The sequence below is a fragment of the Ranitomeya variabilis genome, chromosome 2, assembly GCF_051348905.1.
Source record: "Ranitomeya variabilis isolate aRanVar5 chromosome 2, aRanVar5.hap1, whole genome shotgun sequence".
NCBI lineage: Eukaryota > Metazoa > Chordata > Amphibia > Anura > Dendrobatidae > Ranitomeya > Ranitomeya variabilis.
The window spans coordinates 1,110,956,763-1,110,976,027 of NC_135233.1; the positions used below are offsets into that span (position 1 = coordinate 1,110,956,763).

At 45.4% G+C, this 19,265-nt stretch overlaps 1 protein-coding gene across 1 annotated transcript; it reads right to left on the minus strand.

Annotated features, from left to right (window-relative positions):
• Nucleotides 1-13,005: 13,005 nt before the first annotated feature.
• On the minus strand, nt 13,006-19,008 carry LOC143810257 (uncharacterized). The gene is made up of 3 exons (XM_077293125.1): nt 18,852-19,008; nt 15,719-15,954; nt 13,006-13,594 (listed from the first exon to the last, which is right to left on the minus strand). The coding sequence occupies exons 1-3, from the start codon at nt 18,882-18,884 to the stop codon at nt 13,186-13,188; spliced, it is 678 nt and encodes a 225-aa protein (XP_077149240.1). The 5' UTR covers nt 18,885-19,008; the 3' UTR covers nt 13,006-13,185.
• Nucleotides 19,009-19,265: the final 257 nt, after the last annotated feature.

The window sequence follows — 19,265 nt, forward strand, 5'->3', positions numbered from 1 at the left end:
TGCCGTGAAGGATGTCATGGTGGGGTTCCCTGTGCCTACAGGTCTGAATGATGCCATGAAATTGGCTATCCAGATTGATCGGCGTTTACGGGAGCGCAAATCTGTGCACCATATGGCGGTATCTTCTGAGCAAAAACCTGTGCACCATATGGCGGTATCTTCTGAGCAAAAACCTGTGCATCATTTGGCGGTGACCTCTGAAAAGGCACCAGAGCATATGCAATGCGATAGTGTATTGTCTAGAGGCGAACGACAGAATTACAGGCGCAAAAATGGGTTGTGCTTCTATTGTGGAGATCCAGCTCATGTTATATCAGCATGCTCTAAACGCATAAAGAAGGTTGATAAAAAGGTTGATAAATCTTTTTCTATGGGTACCTTGCAGTCTAAATTTCTTTTGTCCGTGACATTGATTTGTACTTTATCATCTGTTACTGTGGATGCTTATGTGGATTCTGGCGCCGCTCTGAGTCTCATGGATTGGTCCTTTGCCAAGCGTTGTGGGTTTGATTTAGAGCCTCTGGAGGTTTCTATTCCCTTAAAGGGTATTGATTCTACACCTTTGGCTAGCAATAAACCACAATATTGGACACAAGTGACTATGCATCTTACCCCAGACCATCAGGAGATTATTCGTTTCCTTGTGTTATATAATCCACATGACGTATTAGTACTTGGATTACCATGGTTACAAATTCATAATCCAGTCTTGGACTGGAGATCAATGTCTGTGCTGAGCTGGGGATGTCAGGGGATTCATGGGGATGCACCTTTGGTTCCCATTTCTTCATCTACTCCCTCTGAGATCCCAGCATTTCTGTCAGATTTTTATAATGTCTTTCAGGAGCCTAAAACTGATTCTCTCCCTCCTCACAGAGAGTGTGACTGCGCTATTGAGTTGATTCCCGGTAGTAAATTTCCTAAGGGTCGCTTGTTTAATTTGTCTGTACCTGAACATACTGCTATGCGGGAGTATATCAGAGAATCTTTGGAAAAGGGTCATATTCGCCCCTCTTTGTCTCCACTGGGGGCAGGGTTTTTCTTTGTGGGTAAAAAGGATGGTTCATTGAGACCTTGTATCGACTATCGACTTCTGAATAAGATTACAGTTAAATACCAGTATCCGTTACCTTTACTGACTGATCTTTTTGCTCGCATAAAGGGGGCGAAGTGGTTCACTAAGATCGATCTACGTGGTCCGTATAATTTGGTGCGGATTAAGCAGGGGGATGAGTGGAAGACCGCATTTAATACGCCTGAAGGCCATTTTGAGTATTTGGTAATGCCTTTCGGTCTCGCGAATGCCCCTTCCGTTTTTCAGTCCTTTATGCACGATATTTTCCGTGAATATCTGGATAAATTTATGATTGTGTATTTGGATGATATTTTGATTTTTTCGGAGGACTGGGAATCTCATGTTCAACAGGTCAGGAGAGTTTTTCAGGTTTTACGAGCTAATTCTCTATTTGTGAAGGGCTCAAAGTGTATTTTTGGGGTTCAGAGAATTTCCTTTTTGGGATATATTTTTTCCCCTTCATCTATGGAGATGGACCCTGTTAAGGTTCAGGCTATTTGTGATTGGGTACAACCTACTTCTCTAAAGAGTCTTCAGAAATTCTTGGGATTTGCTAATTTCTATCGCCGATTCATAGCGGGTTTTTCTGCCATTGCTAAACCTTTGACTGATTTGACCAAGAAGGGTGCTGATGTTGCTAATTGGTCCTCTGCGGCTGTGGAGGCCTTTCGGGAGCTTAAGCGCCGCTTTTCTTCTGCTCCTGTGTTGCGCCAGCCTGATGTTTCGCTCCCGTTCCAGGTTGAAGTAGATGCTTCCGAGATCGGAGCAGGTGCAGTTTTGTCGCAGAAAGGTCCTGACTGCTCAGTGATGAGACCATGTGCATTTTTCTCTCGAAAGTTTTCGCCCGCTGAGCGAAATTATGAGGTTGGAAATCGGGAGCTCTTGGCCATGAAGTGGGCATTTGAGGAGTGGCGTCATTGGCTTGAGGGTGCTAGACACCAGGTGGTGGTCTTGACTGACCACAAAAATCTAATTTATCTTGAGTCAGCCAGGCGTCTGAATCCTAGACAGGCGCGCTGGTCGTTGTTTTTCTCTCGATTTAACTTTGTGGTTTCATATCTGCCTGGGTCTAAGAATGTGAGGGCGGATGCCCTCTCTAGGAGTTTTGAGCCTGACTCGCCTGGTGATTCCGAACCTACTGGCATCCTGAAGGATGGGGTGATATTGTCAGCTGTCTCCCCAGACCTGCGGCGCTCTTTGCAGGAGTTTCAGGTGGATAGGCCTGATCGCTGTCCGCCTGGTAGATTGTTTGTCCCTGATGACTGGACCAGTAGAGTTATTTCGGAGGTTCACTCTTCCGCGTTGGCAGGTCATCCTGGAATTTTTGGCACCAGGGATCTGGTGTCTAGGTCCTTCTGGTGGCCTTCCTTGTCTCGAGATGTACGTATTTTTGTGCAGTCTTGTGATGTTTGTGCTCGGGCTAAGTCCTGCTGTTCCCGGGCCAGCGGGTTGTTGTTGCCCTTGCCTATTCCTAAGAGGCCTTGGACGCACATCTCTATGGACTTTATTTCTGACCTTCCTGTTTCTCGTAGGATGTCCGTCATCTGGGTGGTGTGTGACCGTTTTTCCAAGATGGTTCACTTGGTACCTTTGCCCAAATTGCCCTCCTCCTCTGAGCTGGTCCCTCTATTTTTTCAGAATGTTGTGCGTTTGCATGGTATTCCTGAGAATATAGTGTCTGACAGGGGTACTCAGTTTGTGTCTAGATTTTGGCGGGCGTTCTGTGCCAGGATGGGCATCGACTTGTCTTTTTCGTCTGCATTCCATCCTCAGACTAATGGCCAGACTGAGCGTACTAATCAGACCTTGGAGACTTACTTGAGGTGTTTTGTGTCCGCTGATCAGGACGATTGGCTTGATTTTTTGCCATTGGCAGAGTTTGCCCTTAACAATCGGGCCAGTTCTGCCACTTTGGTTTCTCCATTTTTTTGTAATTCAGGGTTTCACCCTCGCTTTTCGTCCGGTCAATTGGAGTCTTCGGATTGTCCTGGAGTAGATGCTGTGGTTGATAGAATGCATCAGATTTGGGGACAGGTTGTGGACAATCTGAAGTTGTCCCAGGAGAAGACTCAACAGTTCACTAATCGTCATCGGCGTGTCGGTCCTCGTCTTTGTGTTGGGGACCTGGTTTGGTTGTCTTCTCGATTTGTTCCTATGAAGGTCTCGTCTCCTAAGTTTAAGCCTCGGTTTATCGGCCCTTATAGGATTCTGGAGGTTCTCAATCCTGTGTCCTTTCGTTTGGACCTCCCAGCATCTTTTACTATTCATAATGTTTTTCATCGGTCATTGTTGCGGAGGTATGAGGTGCCGGTTGTTCCGTCTGCTGATCCTCCTGCTCCTGTGCTGGTTGAGGGTGAGTTGGAGTATGTGGTGGAAAAGATCTTGGACTCCCGTGTTTCCAGACGGAAACTTCAGTATCTGGTTAAGTGGAAAGGCTATGGTCAGGAGGATAATTCTTGGGTGACAGCATCTGATGTTCATGCTCCTGATTTGGTTCGTGCATTTCATAGTGCTCATCCAGATCGCCCTGGTGGTTCTGGTGAGGGTTCGGTGCCCCCTCCTTAAGGGGGGGGTACTGTTGTGAATTCTGTTTGTGGGCTCCCCCGGTGGTGTTTTATGGTAGTGCCACTTATTTGCCTTCTTCTATCCTTGATCACCTGTTGACACCCATTAGGAGAGTTTCCTATTTAAGGCTGCTTGGCTGCTGGTCTGATGCCGGCCAACAATGTATCAGTAGCATTCTGTTGCATTCTCCTGCCTCAAGATCCTGTTCAGCTAAGTTGAATTTTGTTTCTAGTTTATTCTATTTTTGTCCAGCTATTTGCAATGTGACTCTCTGTAGCTGGAAGCTCTCGTGGACTGGAATTGCCACTCCAGTGGCATGAGTTGTCACTGGAGTTTTAAAGTAATTTCAGGATGGTGTTTTTGAGTAGTGTTTTGAAGTTGACCGTGAAGTGACTCTTTCCTGTACTTCTGCTATCTAGTAAGCGGACCTCACTGTGCTAAATCTGCTGTTCATCCTACGTATGTCTTTTCCTCTTGACTCACCGTCAATATCTGTGGGGGGCTGCTATCTCCTTTTGGGGTTCATCTCTGGAGGTAAGGCAGGCCTGTATATTCCTCTGATAGGGGTAGTTAGATCTCCGGCTGGCGCGTGGTGTCTAGGGCATCGTAGGAAACACTCCCCGGCTACTTCCAGTGTCGTGTCAGGTTCAGGTCACGGTCACTTTAGTTCCCATCACCCGAGAGCTAGTCCGTTGTTATTTTGATTTCCCTGCCATTGGGAAAATCATAACAGGCACCGACCTGACACTGTCTGTAGTCACTGAGAACAATCCTGATCACAGGTATCAGTGTAATCAGTATAACGGCACCGACCTGACACTGTCTGTAGTCACTGAGCACAATCCTGATCACAGGTATCAGTGTAATCAGAATAACGGCACCGACCTGACACTGTCTGTAGTCACTGAGCACAATCCTGATCACAGGTATCAGTGTATTCAGTATAATGGCACCGACCTGACACTGTAGTCACTGAGCACAATCCTGATCACAGGTATCAGTGTAATCAGTATAACGGCACCGACCTGACACTGTCTGTAGTCACTGTGCACAATCCTGATCACAGGGATCAGTGTAATCAGTATAACGGCGCCGACCTGACACTGTCTGTAGTCACTGAGCACAATCCTGATCACAGGTAACAGTGTAATCAGTATAACGGCACCAACCTGACACTGTCTGTAGTCACTGAGCACAATCCTGATCACAGGTATCAGTGTATTCAGTATAATGGCACCGACCTGACACTGTAGTCACTGAGCACAATCCTGATCACAGGTATCAGTGTAATCAGTATAACGGCACCGACCTGACACTTTCTGTAGTCACTGAGCACAATCCTGATCACAGGTATCAGTGTAATCAGTATAACGGCGCCGACCTGACACTGTCTGTAGTCACTGAGCACAATCCTGATCACAGGTATCAGTGTAATCAGTATAATGGCCCCGACCTGACACTGTAGTCACTGAGCACAATCCTGATCACAGGTATCAGTGTAATCAGTATAACGGCACCGACCTGACACTGTCTGTAGTCACTGATCACAATCCTGATCACAGGTATCAGTGTAATCAGTATAACGGCACCGACCTGACACTGTCTGTAGTCACTGAGCACAATCATGATCACAGGTATCAGTGTAATCAGTATCACGGCACCGACCTGACACTGTCTGTAGTCACTGAGCACAATCCTGATCACAGGTATCAGTGTATTCAGTATAACGGCACCGACCTGACACTGTCTGTAGTCACTGAGCACAATCCTGATCACAGGTATCCGTGTAATCAGTATAACGGCCCCGACCTGACACTGTCTGTAGTCACTGAGCACAATCCTGATCACAGGTATCAGTGTATTCAGTATAACGGCACCGACCTGACACTGTCTGTAGTCACTGAGCACAATCCTGATCACAGGTATCAGTGTAATCAGTATAACGGCACCGACCTGACACGGTCTGTAGTCACTGAGCACAATCCTGATCACAGGTATCAGTGTATTCAGTATAACGGCACCGACCTGACACTGTCTGTAGTCACTGAGCACAATCCTGATCACAGGTATCCGTGTAATCAGTATAACGGCGCTGACCTGACACGGTCTGTAGTCACTGATCACAGGTATCAGTGTATTCAGTATAACGGCACCGACCTGACACTGTCTGTAGTCACTGAGCACAATCCTGATCACAGGTATCCGTGTAATCAGTATAACGGCCCCGACCTGACACTGTCTGTAGTCACTGAGCACAATCCTGATCACAGGTATCAGTGTATTCAGTATAACGGCACCGACCTGACACTGTCTGTAGTCACTGAGCACAATCCTGATCACAGGTATCAGTGTATTCAGTATAACGGCACCGACCTGACACGGTCTGTAGTCACTGAGCACAATCCTGATCACAGGTATCAGTGTATTCAGTATAACGGCACCGACCTGACACTGTCTGTAGTCACTGAGCACAATCCTGATCACAGGTATCCGTGTAATCAGTATAACGGCGCTGACCTGACACGGTCTGTAGTCACTGAGCACAATCCTGATCACAGGTATCAGTGTATTCAGTATAACGGCACCGACCTGACACTGTCTGTAGTCACTGAGCACAATCCTGATCACAGGTATCCGTGTAATCAGTATAACGGCGCTGACCTGACACTGCCTGTAGTCACTGAGCACAATCCTGATCACAGGTATCAGTGTAATCAGTATAACAGCACCGACCTGACACTGTCTGTAGTCACTGAGCACAATCCTGATCACAGGTATCAGTGTAATCAGTATAAAGGCGCCGACCTGACACTGTCTGTAGTCACTGAGCACAATCCTGATCACAGGTATCAGTGTAATCAGTATAACGGCACCGACCTGACACTGTCTGTAGTCACTGAGCACAATCCTGATCACAGGGATCAGTGTAATCAGCATAACGGCGCCGACCTGACACTGTCTGTAGTCACTGAGCACAATCCTGATCACAGGTATCAGTGTAATCAGTATAACGACCCCGACCTGACACTGCCTGTAGTCACTGATCACAATCCTGATCACAGGTATCAGTGTTATCAGTATAACGGCACCGACCTGACACTGTAGTCACTGAGCACAATCCTGACCACAGGTATCAGTGTAATCAGTAGAACAGCACCGACCTGACAGTGTCTGTAGTCACTGGGCACAATCCTGATCACAGGGATCAGTGTAATCAGTATAACGGCATCGACCTGACACTGTCTGTAGTCACTGAGCACAATCTTGATCACAGGTATCTATGTAATCAGTATAACGGCACCGACCTGACACTGTCGTCACTGAGCACAATCCTGATCACAGGTATCAGTGTAATCAGTATAACGGCACCGACCTGACACTGCCTGTAGTCACTGATCACAATCCTGACCACAGGTATCAGTGTAATCAGTAGAACAGCACCGACCTGACAGTGTCTGTAGTCACTGGGCACAATCCTGATCACAGGGATCAGTGTAATCAGTATAACGGCGCCGACCTGACACTGTCTGTAGTCACTGAGCACAATCCTGATCACAGGTATCAGTGTAATCAGTATAACGGCATCGACCTGACACTGTCTGTAGTCACTGAGCACAATCTTGATCACAGGTATCTATGTAATCAGTATAACGGCACCGACCTGACACTGTCGTCACTGAGCACAATCCTGATCACAGGTATCAGTGTAATCAGTATAACGGCACCGACCTGACACTGCCTGTAGTCACTGATCACAATCCTGATCACAGGTATCAGTGTAATCAGTATAACGGCACCGACCTGACACTGTCTGTAGTCACTGTGCACAATCCTGATCACAGGGATCAGTGTAATCAGTATAACGGCGCCGACCTGACACTGTCTGTAGTCACTGAGCACAATCCTGATCACAGGTAACAGTGTAATCAGTATAACGGCGCCGACCTGACACGGTCTGTAGTCACTGAGCACAATCCTGATCACAGGTATCAGTGTAATCAGTATAACGGCACCGACCTGACACGGTCTGTAGTCACTGAGCACAATCTTGATCACAGGTATCAGTGTATTCAGTATAACGGCACCGACCTGACACTGTCTGTAGTCACTGAGCACAATCCTGATCACAGGTATCCGTGTAATCAGTATAACGGCGCTGACCTGACACGGTCTGTAGTCACTGAGCACAATCCTGATCACAGGTATCAGTGTAATCAGTATAATGGCACCGACCTGACACTGTCTGTAGTCACTGAGCACAATCCTGATCACAGGTATCCGTGTAATCAGTATAACGGCGCTGACCTGACACGGTCTGTAGTCACTGAGCACAATCCTGATCACAGGTATCAGTGTATTCAGTATAATGGCACCGACCTGACACTGTCTGTAGTCACTGAGCACAATCCTGATCACAGGTATCCGTGTAATCAGTATAACGGCGCTGACCTGACCCTGCCTGTAGTCACTGAGCACAATCCTGATCACAGGTATCAGTGTAATCAGTATAACAGCACCGACCTGACACTGTCTGTAGTCACTGAGCACAATCCTGATCACAGGTATCAGTGTAATCAGTATAACGGCACCGACCTGACACTGTGTGTAGTCACTGAGCACAATCCTGATCACAGGTATCAGTGTAATCAGTATAACGGCACCGACCTGACACTGTCTGTAGTCACTGAGCACAATCCTGATCACAGGTATCAGTGTAATCAGTATAACGGCACCGACCTGACACTGTCTGTAGTCACTGAGCACAATCCTGATCACAGGTATCAGTGTAATCAGTATAACGGCACCGACCTGACACTGTCTGTAGTCACTGAGCACAATCCTGATCACAGGTAGCAGTGTAATCAGTATAACGGCACCGACCTGACACTGTCTGTAGTCACTGAGCACAATCCTGATCACAGGTATCAGTGTAGTCAGTATAACGGCACCGAACTGACACTGTCTGTAGTCACTGAGCACAATCCTGATCACAGGTATCAGTGTAATCAGTATAACGGCACCGAACTGACACTGTCTGTAGTCACTGAGCACAATCCTGATCACAGGTATCAGTGTAGTCAGTATAACGGCACCGAACTGACACTGTCTGTAGTCACTGAGCACAATACTGATCACAGGTATCAGTGTAATCAGTATAACGGCACCGACCTGACACTGTCTGTAGTCACTGAGCACAATCCTGATCACAGGTATCAGTGTAATCAGTATAACGGCGCCGACCTGACACTGCCTGTAGTCACTGAGCACAATCCTGATCACAGGTATCAGTGTAATCAGTATCACTGCACCGACCTGACACTGTCTGTAGTCACTGAGCACAATCCTGATCACAGGTATCAGTGTAATCAGTATAACGGCACCGACCTGACACTGTCTGTAGTCACTGAGCACAATCCTGATCACAGGTATCAGTGTAATCAGTATAACGGCACCGACCTGACACTGTCTGTAGTCACTGAGCACAATCCTGATCACAGGTATCAGTGTAATCAGTATAACGGCTCTGACCTGACACTGTAGTCACTGAGCACAATCCTGATCACAGGTATCAGTGTAATCAATACAAAGGCACCGACCTGACACTGTGTAGTCACTGATCACAATCCTGATCATAGGTATCAGTGTAATCAGTATAACGGCACCGACCTGACACTGTCTGTAGTCACTGAGCACAGTCCTGATCACAGGTATCAGTGTAATCAGTATAACGGCACCGACCTGACACTGTCTGTAGTCACTGAGCACAATCCTGATCACAGGTATCAGTGTAATCAGTATAACGGCTCTGACCTGACACTGTCTGAAGTCACTGAGCACAATCCTGATCACAGGTATCAGTGTAATCAGTATAACGGCACCGACCTGACACTGTCTGTAGTCACTGAGCACAATCCTTATTACAGGTATCAGTGTAATCAGTATAACGGCACCGACCTGACACTGTCTGTAGTCACTGAGCACAATCCTGCTGACATTTCACTTTAAGATAAAGAGATGGGAGAGGCGCCGTTTTGTCCAGAATTGTACAGGCTTTAATTTATGATGTCACAACACTGCTTGTTTTTTGTTTTTTTTTGAGGAGTCAAATACTAAATTTGAATCAACAATTTTGGAAAAACGATATGTTATAGATGTATAAAAAAATGCATATGTGTTACTTGTGTTGTTTGTAGCATTTGTTCCGGCATTCAGGTCGGGATCTCCGGGATCATATATTGACGCGTGATTTTCTAAATTCAGTCTCATCCTAATCAAATGTTAAATACTAAATTAAAAGAATCAATATTTTTAACACCTTTTTAAATATACATGTAAAAAAATGTATTGTTATGTCCTTTTTCAAGTTTCTGAAAAGGTACAGTGGTTAAATTATGAAGCTGTAAAATTAAACAGAATGAACTAGTCTTACACAGTGAACAGTCTTTACACGGAGCTTTTATCATCAATTTGTCCCTACCAGTGGGTGATATGTGATTGCCCACAATCTCTTATAACAATGGCCGTTTCCTTGTGCCAGTATATCCAGCTGTTATTTGGTTTGGCTCCACCCAAGTTATATCTGATTTTTGTTTACCGTGCCGATCATATTCACAGGTCACATAACCAGTTCTGTCATTCATTGCCAGTCTTGTGCCACTTTCAATCACTTCATGGACTTCACTGTCTTTGCTGAATTAAAAAATCCTTGTTTTTATTTGTTTCACTACATGGAATGACAGTGTGGTATTCCAAAGTCCCTTTGATGGGTTCTACTTCCTGTAACCAATGTTTTAACAAACCCTCCTTTTCTTCTTAGTCCTGATTTGTACAGTACAGTTAGTACTGTCACCACCATGTTTCACTGTGAGGATGGTGTTCTTGGGGTTATGAGCTGTGTTGGTTTGGCACCAGATATAGCGTTTACCTTGGTGGCCAGAAAGTTCAATTTTGGTCTCCTCTGACCACAGCATCTTCCTCCATACATTTGGGGAGTCTCCTCCATGTCTTTTACCGGAATCAAAACAAGCCCTACAATTTTTGCGTGTAAGTAAAGGCTAACTTCCATAAAGGCCACCTCTGTAGAGTGTATGACTTTTTGTGGTCGTATGGACTGATACTCCATTCTGTGCTTGGGAACTCTGCAGTTCCTTCAGGGTTACCCTGGGTCTCTAGGCTGCCTCTCTGATTAATGCCCTTGTTTCCCGGGCTGAGAGTTTTGGTGGGCGCTCTCTCTTGGCAGGTTTGTTGTGGTACCATGTTCTTTCCATTTGATGATAATGGATTTGATGGTGTTCCAGGGATCATCAGAGATTGGATATTTTTTATAACCTAACCTTGATTTGTACTCCTGACTTGTTTGGAGATCTCCTTGCTCTTCATGGTGTTGTTTGGAGATCACTTTGGTCTTTATGGTGGTGTTTTGAGATCTCCTTGGTATTCATGGTGGTGTTTGGAGATCTCCTTGCTCTTCATGGTGTTGTTTGGAGATCTCCTTGCTCTTCATGGTGTTGTTTGGAGATCACTTTGGTCTTTATGGTGGTGTTTTGAGATCTCCTTGGTATTCATGGTGGTGTTTGGAGATCTCCTTGCTCTTCATGGTATTGTTTGGAGATCTCCTTGCTCTTCATGGTGTTGTTTGGAGATCACTTTGGTCTTTATGGTGGTGTTTTGAGATCTCCTTGGTATTCATGGTGGTGTTTGGAGATCTCCTTGCTCTTCATGGTGTTGTTTGGAGATCTCCTTGGTCTTCATGGTGTTTGGTTATTGGTGCCTCTTGTTAATGGTATTGTTGCCTCTTTGGCCTTTCAGTAAAAGGTAAAGTGTATATACTGATGGACATGTGACACTTAGATTACACACAGGGGGACGTCCTGTCACTAAGCCTTGGACTTATGAAGGAAATTGCTTGCCCCAGGAATTTTTGGGGGCTTCTTATGCACATGCCAATTTTTAGTTATTTTATCCCATAAATGTAATTTATGCTGATATTTTTCCCATTTCCCTTCACCAACTTAGAGTATTTAGTGCTGATGCATCACACACAAATCACATTACAAAAATATTTTAAAACAGGTTTTTAATGTAACAAATTAGGTAAAAAATCAAGGGGGTGAATACTTTCACAAATCACTATGTATATCCCCCCGTGCGCTCACTACCAGCTCCGCAATAACAAAAGCCAACAACTAGCTGCCACCACCAATTGCTTATACAAGCTAATTGGACACCCGTTACAGGCAGTGTATGGCTTCAGGGTGCGGTTTACAGAGCAAGAGGAACGAAGTTATTCAATTTTATATTTAATCCAGAAAGATAGGCAGTATTTATAAAAAAAAATTACAGGATGGTACAACTTGGGAACAAAACAATATGATATGTACAATTACATAACATAAAAAAGATAACAAAAAAGCTTGCTAAACCTGTTGTCACAGAAATGGCTCAGATTTATGGAGGGAAGAACTCCGGTAAAAACGTGGATCAATCCTACACAGTAATGTGTTTTCCTGGAGAGATTTAGGATGTCTTATGATAAAAATTGGGAATTTCATAATTTTTTAAGACGATCTTCACCCCTGGAGGTCCACGGTGGGAGATATCACCGCCATCTTTCTTATCACAATTTTATCTGTTCATACAAAGGTTACATGACACAGATATTGGCATCTATCCAGCCGATATCCATTTGGCGGCACGCTAGTCATTGCCCAGTGACGATAAACTATGCTTTGCGTTCGCCATTTCATCACGTTTCCAAAAATATGACTTTCCTATCCATTATATCGGTGCATTTCATAAAGCCTCAATTCATAATTTCTATAAAGTAGATAAAGGGATTTTACGTTTTCTTTTTAAGCTGGGAATCTTATCTCTACCAGTTGTAAATCTGCCCTTCCTTCTCCACATTCTTGTACATTGAAGCTATGGTTGGGCTCACATCTTCTAGCCATTAGGAGTTTCCTTAATTACCTGTTTCCAAAGGAGGAGTCAGCTGCATACGGGATCATGTGAACGTAACTTGCTAGATTGCAAGCTCTTTTCTCACTTTTCTGGAGATGTCTGTAAGGATTTTATTTTTTTCTCTATGATACTCCATCTTAGTTTTTTCCTTTAGTTATTGTAAGTTGTGAATTTTTATTAGCTTGCTGCTTGCACTGTAAAGTATCTGTGGTCCCTCTGACCAGGTATTAACCCTGTGCCTTCTGGAGATCAGAGTGTGTCAGGAATCCCCAGAACTCATAGTTGATGGTGGCAGCGAGTTGTATAACAGGGATGAGGAATTTGCTGGGGGCAGTTTATGCTCCATTTACTCGAGGCATTTACATAATTAACCCATTAGGCCCCGAATATTGTACTGAAACATATTTACTTTACAGTCCTTTATTTGCACTATTGGTGAGTGTTCTTCAAAGATCGACAATGGTCAACATCGTCCCACCATGTCACCTCCATATAAAGTAGATAAAAATGCCAGATCTGAACAACCTGTGACAAGAGGCCACAGGAGACATAATCTAAATAATGACTATTCCCTGGAGGTCACATTATGCTGGACTTCTTGAGGTTGTCCATGGGCCAGTGCAGTTGGCCATAGCTGGAATAATTGTGGTTTTCTTCCTCTCGGCGACTTCTTTGATGTGTTCCTCCAGTTTTTGGAGATAATACTCATTCAGGAAGGTGGGCCTTTCACAGATGATGATAATTTCTGATGCTTTCTGGAGTTTTGGTTTCAGGGGCTCCACTGATCCCTGGTCTCTTGACAGCAATGTTTCCAGTTCAAAGATGCAGTTTTCCCAGTGTTGATGGCTCTTCCTGCACCTCTTTTGGTGCTTCCTCACTTTCTGATCACAGTCTTTAAGTAATGGAGATGATATCGGGTTAAGTTCAGATATACAAGGTTTTTTGGCCTCAAGGAAAGTCTCACAATCTGTAACAGTGGTCACATGAGGAGGTCTGTAAGGATGGAAAACAAAAATTCAACTACTAACAGGGCTAATAGTGAGGTCACACATAGGAAAGTGAGGACAAAATGGGGACTGAACAGTCTGAAGCGATGGTGGTGGGCTGGGAGGAGGTCTGAGGTCTAGGAGGAGAACAGAAGAATCTGGAGGACAGGACCGAAGAGTATAGAGGGGAAAAAATGGTCTGGAGGATGACAAATGCATCTGTAAGAGAATGACTGATGAGTCTTGATGCCGGAAAAGAATCTGGAGGAGAGGCAGAGGGTTCAGGGGGATCGCAGACGGGTCTAGAGGAGGATAAAAGCATATGGAGGAGGAAAGAGGCATCTGGAGGAAGGGACAAACGAGTCCGGATGGATTTGGAGGATGGGACAGGAATGTTAAGGGAAACAGAGAACTTTGAAAGAGGACAAATGAGTCTTGTAGGAATGAGCAGAAGAGTTTGCAAGGGGACAGAGAAGTCTGAAATAGAGGACAGATAGAAGAATCAGGAGGAGCGCACAGATGAGTCTGGAAGAGGTGACAAAAGAGTCCATAGGGGAACAAAGAAGTCTGGAGTAGGGGACAGAGGAATCTGGAGGGGCAGAAATGAGAAGGGGAATGTATAAGTTTGGAGGGAAACAGTATTATTAAAGGATGACAGAGTTGTTTGGAAGGGGAAAGTGGGAATTAGAAGAGAACAGAAGAGCCTGAAAGGATGACAGAGGAAGAGAACACAGAAGACTGGAGAGGGACTGAGGAGTATTGAGGAGGACAAAGAAATCTGGAATAAGGGTCAGAGGAGTCTACAGGGGCACAGAGAATTCTACAGGAGGACAGGAGAGTCTAGAGGAGGGGAAAGATGAGTCTCTTCTGTGGTAGGACAGTGGTCTGGAGGGGGACAGAGTAGCTTGAAAGAAAAGGACAGGATTATGGAGGTGGAAAAATAAATATTGGAGGAGGTGTCATAGGAGTGAAGATTATGGGACAGAAGATTATGGGGTAGGGGAGAGAGGAGGCTGTAGGAGGGGAAAAACGTGAGGGGACACAGGAGTATGGAGAGGAACAGAAGTCTGGAGGAAAACAAAGAAGTCTGGAGGGGGGAAGGGGCATCTGAAGGATTTCAAATTATTCTAGAAGAGGGAAAAGGAATCTGACAGTAGCGGAGCAGTTTGCAGGATGACAGACGTCTGGAGGAGGAAAGAGGTGCATGGAGAGGTGGACAGATGAATTTGGAGGAGGGGACTAAGAAGTCAAAGGGAACAAATGAATTTTCAGGGGAACAGAGAAAGCTGGTGGAGAGAGAAGGGTCTGGAGGATGACGGAGGATTCTAGAGAAGGGAAGAGGAGTATGAAGTAGAGTAGTCTCTTTGGAGAGGAACAGAAAAGTCTGTTATGGGATAAAAGAGGAGTCAGGAGGGGAATAGAAGAATCTGGTGGAAGGAACAGTGGAGTCTAAAAGCAGGTAAAGAGGAGTCTGGAGGATGACGGGAGGACTAAAGGATGACAGCATTGTCTAGAAAGTGAAAGAGGAGTCTGGAGGACGGAATAGAGGGGGCAGAGACGTGTGGTGGGTGACTGAGGACGGGTGGATTTTGAGGATAGACTGCAGATTTGTATGGATGACTGCCATGTCCGTGGACATTTTCCTTTACCCACCCGCCATGGGGTGACAGTTTTTCGGTGGCTTATTGTGAGAAAATAGAGCAACTTAGCCTTTGGGTAACATTCTGTGGTGCAATTTCCAGGTATTCGCACAATAGGGGTATCACAATGGTGGGATTGTGATGCAGTTGCACCTTGGTCCTGGAGCATAGGGGGCCAAACGTTCCCATTGGCCCATATGGACAAAGATTATTTAAGAGCTGTGATAATTGGGGGCCCTGTTGGAGATTCTGCACTGGGGTCAATGAGCTCATACCACTGCCTAGGAATATACTGCACCGCAGGGCAACGCTACTCCGATCAGACCGAAAGCTCAAGAGCTGGAGTGGAGACATTGCGTGAGGAGATAGATGACACCGCCACACTCCTTTATTGGCCACCATTGGCAGTGGCAGGGTTAGACGGAGGACATCTCTCATAGCTATCAGTTCGTGCAGGTCCCATCCCTTCTCAGTTGCTACTTTCCTCTCACCTGCTGAGTTTGGGGGCAGCGATTGAATGTTTTGGGATCCGAGCTCCCGTTTCCGTCATCTTCTGGGCTGATCTGGTGATATGTTCCTCCAGACGTTGGAGAAGATGTTCCTGCAGAAATGTGGCCCTCATCACAGTGATGACAACCTTCGGGCCATTCATCCTTTTGCCGTGTTGCTTCATTTTCTGAGCTCCTCTGTCTTGAGCCGCTGGGATCGAGCCTTCGGTGTTTTCTCCCTATTGGAGGAAATGTGGCGGTAATATCAATCTATAGAAGCTTCTACCACTGACGTAACAGAAGAATGGAAGATGGGAGAAGCCCTTCCTCACCTTGTGTAATGCCGGGGAATGGAGGCGCGGATATGAGGAGAGGCAGCTGTGGGAAATGGAGAAGCAAGGCTAGCTGGGGTCTGCCGAGGAGCCGCTGAGAGTGGCGGTGGTGGGCTTAGAAATATGGATAAGGCCCGGTGCAGACAAGCGTATTTCTTGTCATCTGATAAAATCGGATTAATTATGCAAACCACACACTGGTCAGAGCTTGAGCAGGGTGTGATCATAGTATGGTCCGATTCTCTCGGATGAGAAGATGGAGAAAATAAATGTCTCTGTCTTCTCCATTGTGTCATTGCAGTCAGATGTCATCAGAGTGGGTCCGATGTTTTCCAGTGACTCATGGCAGAGTGTGATATGATAATTGCTGCAATGCGGACATGCTGCAATTTTTTCTTGGACAGACACTATCTGAGGAAGATATCGGATGATATCCGTGTGTCATCAGTGTGATACATACTGGCACCTGGGATAAGCAGTACAGTTCGCGCTATTCCCAGGCGCCGGCGGCTGAAGGCAGCTCTCATCATTGGCTCCTGGTCTCCCTGAGATTAGCGCAACCAGGTGACAATGAGTTGTATTCAGCTCTCGCTGTGTACATCATGTATTAAATAAATGATTGAAAAAAAATGGCCTGGGCTCCTCAATAGTTTTCCTGACCAGCAGAGGCGGTTGATGCTACTATTCTGGGAGAGGGGCCAATATCCCAAAAGGTTCCCAGACTATTAATAACAGCTCACAGCAGTTTGCTTGACCAGCGATTTCTCATTTTTCCAACAAAATTTACAAACCATTTTTTTTTAGGGACCACCTCACATTTGAAGTGACTGAGGGGTCTATATGACAGAAAATACCCAAAACTGACACCATTCTAAAAACCACCCCTGAAGGTGCTCAAAACCACATTCAAGAAGTTTAACCTTTCAGGTGCTTCACAGGAACTAAACCAATGTGGAAGGAAAAAATTAACATTTTACTTTTCTTTGACAAAAAATTTCCTTTAGACTTATTTTTTTTTACTTTTACAAGAGTATCAGGAGAAAATGGTCCATACAATTTGTTGTGTAATTTCTCCTGAGTACGCCGATACCCCATAAGTGGGGGAAATCTACTGTTAGGGCGCACAGCCGGGCTCGGAAGGGAAGGAGCGCCGTTTTGGTTTTTTTGATTGGCAGCCGTCACACACTAAAAGACACTTTTTATTACAAAAAATAGTTTTGCGTTTCCACATTTTGAGAGCTATAATTTTTCCATATTTTGGTCCACAGAGTCATGTGAGGTCTTGTTTTTGTGGGTCAAGTTGACGTTTTTATTGGTAACATTTTCGGGCACGTGACATTTTTTGATCGCTTTTTATTCCAATTTTTGGGAGACAATGAACAAAAACCAGCAATTCCTGAATTGTGTTTTTTTTTTTATACCGTTCCGCGTTTGGTAAAATGGATAAAGCAGTTTTATTCTTCGGGTCAGTACGATTACAGCGATACATCATTTTTATCTTTTTTTATGTTTTGGCGCTTTTACACAAAAACTATTTTATTGAAATAATTATTTTGGCATCGCTTTATTCTGAGGACTATAACTTTCTTATTTTTTTTTGCTGATGATGCTGTATGGCGGCTCGTTTTTTGCGGGACAAGATGACGTTTTCAGCGGTACCATGGTTATATCCGTCTTTTTGATCTCGTGTTATTCCACTTTTTGCTCGGACGTATGATGATAAAGCATTTTTTGCCGCTTTTTTCACAGTGCTCACTGAAGGGGTTAACTAGTGGGACAGTTTTATAGAGCGGGTTGTTGCAGACATGGTGATACCAAATATGTGTACTGTTATTGTTTGTTTTTTTATTTACATAAATCTATTTATTGGAACAATATTTATTTATTACATTGTCCCAGGATGGGACATCACTCTATAATGCACTATACACTGCGGAGCATCAGATCAGGATCTGGCGGGCAGGGAAGGAGACGTCTCAGGTCCTGCTCCCAGCAGGCACTCACAAGCCACCTCCCTGCAGAACCCGGAAGGACCCCGCGGCCATCTTGGTGCCGGGGGTCTCCAAGGAGACAATCAGGACATTGCGATTGCATTGCATTGTTCAGATGGAAGCACCCAGGGAGCCCCCTCCCTGTGCGATGCTTCTCTATGCGAGGGGTTACATGCCCACGATCGGTGCTGGGTGTCAGCTGTCACACACAGGTATAGGCTTAGCGTAAGGCCACGCGATCAATGCGCCGTACTAGTTCTGCTGTTTGCAGGAACGCATCTCCCGCAGAGCAGTATATGTACGGCGCATGTTGGGAAGGGGTTAATAAAAGTGTCAGCTCAGGGCACAAAAAATAAGCCCTCACCCGGCTCCAGATCACGAAAAATGGAGACGCCACGGGTATTGGACAATGGCGACATAAGTGAATTTATTTTCCTTACAAATTTCGGATTTTTTTTCACCACTTAGATAAAAAAGAACGTAGACATGTTTGGTGTCTGTGAACTCGTACTGACCTGGAGAATCACAATGGCAGGTCAGTTTTAGCATCTAGTGAACCTAGCAAAAAAGCCAATTGTGGAACTGCACTTTTTTGCTATTTCACTTGTATTTTTTTCCCATTTTCCAGTACAGTATATGGAAAAATCAACGGTGTCGTTCAAAAGTGCAACTCATCCTGCAAAACATAAGCCCTCACACGGCCATATTGAGGAAAAAATAAAGTTATGGCTCTGGGAAGGAGGGGAGTGAAAAACAAAAAGGAAAATGGCCCAGGGGTGAAGGGGTTAATTCCATGAAGTCCCAATCCATCACCTTTCTGTGGAGGAACTCGCAGGTCGGGTCCATCAGACTGGAGGATTGTGTCTCCTGTGATGGTCGCACAGATGATCGGGAGGGTCCACAGTCGAGGCTCGGTGGCAGCTCCAGCTTTGACCTCAGCACAGCGGGGTGGAATGTAGTCTCACTGTGACCTCACAAAGCCCCGCGGACTCACAGATCACCGCCGTATAAAGCCAAGGTCCAAGGAACGCGTCACCCTGCAGCTGCCGCCAGACACTGACGTGGCACCCACCATATATACTGCTGTCACTGACGTGGCACCTGATATATATATTGCCGCCAGACACTGACGTGGCACCTGCCATATATACTGCTGCCAGACACTGACGTGGCACCCGCCATATATAATGCCGCCAGACACTGACGTGGCAACCGCCATATATACTG

Coding starts and splice junctions, on each gene's coding strand:
- LOC143810257 (XM_077293125.1), bottom strand. CDS start 18,884: ATGGACCCGACCTGCGAGTTCCTCCACAGAAAG. Junction 15,955..18,851: donor GCGAGTTCCTCCACAGAAAG/GTGATGGATTGG, acceptor TTCCTCCAATAG/GGAGAAAACACCGAAGGCTC. Junction 13,595..15,718: donor GCTGCCCCCAAACTCAGCAG/GTGAGAGGAAAG, acceptor CCATCCTTACAG/ACCTCCTCATGTGACCACTG.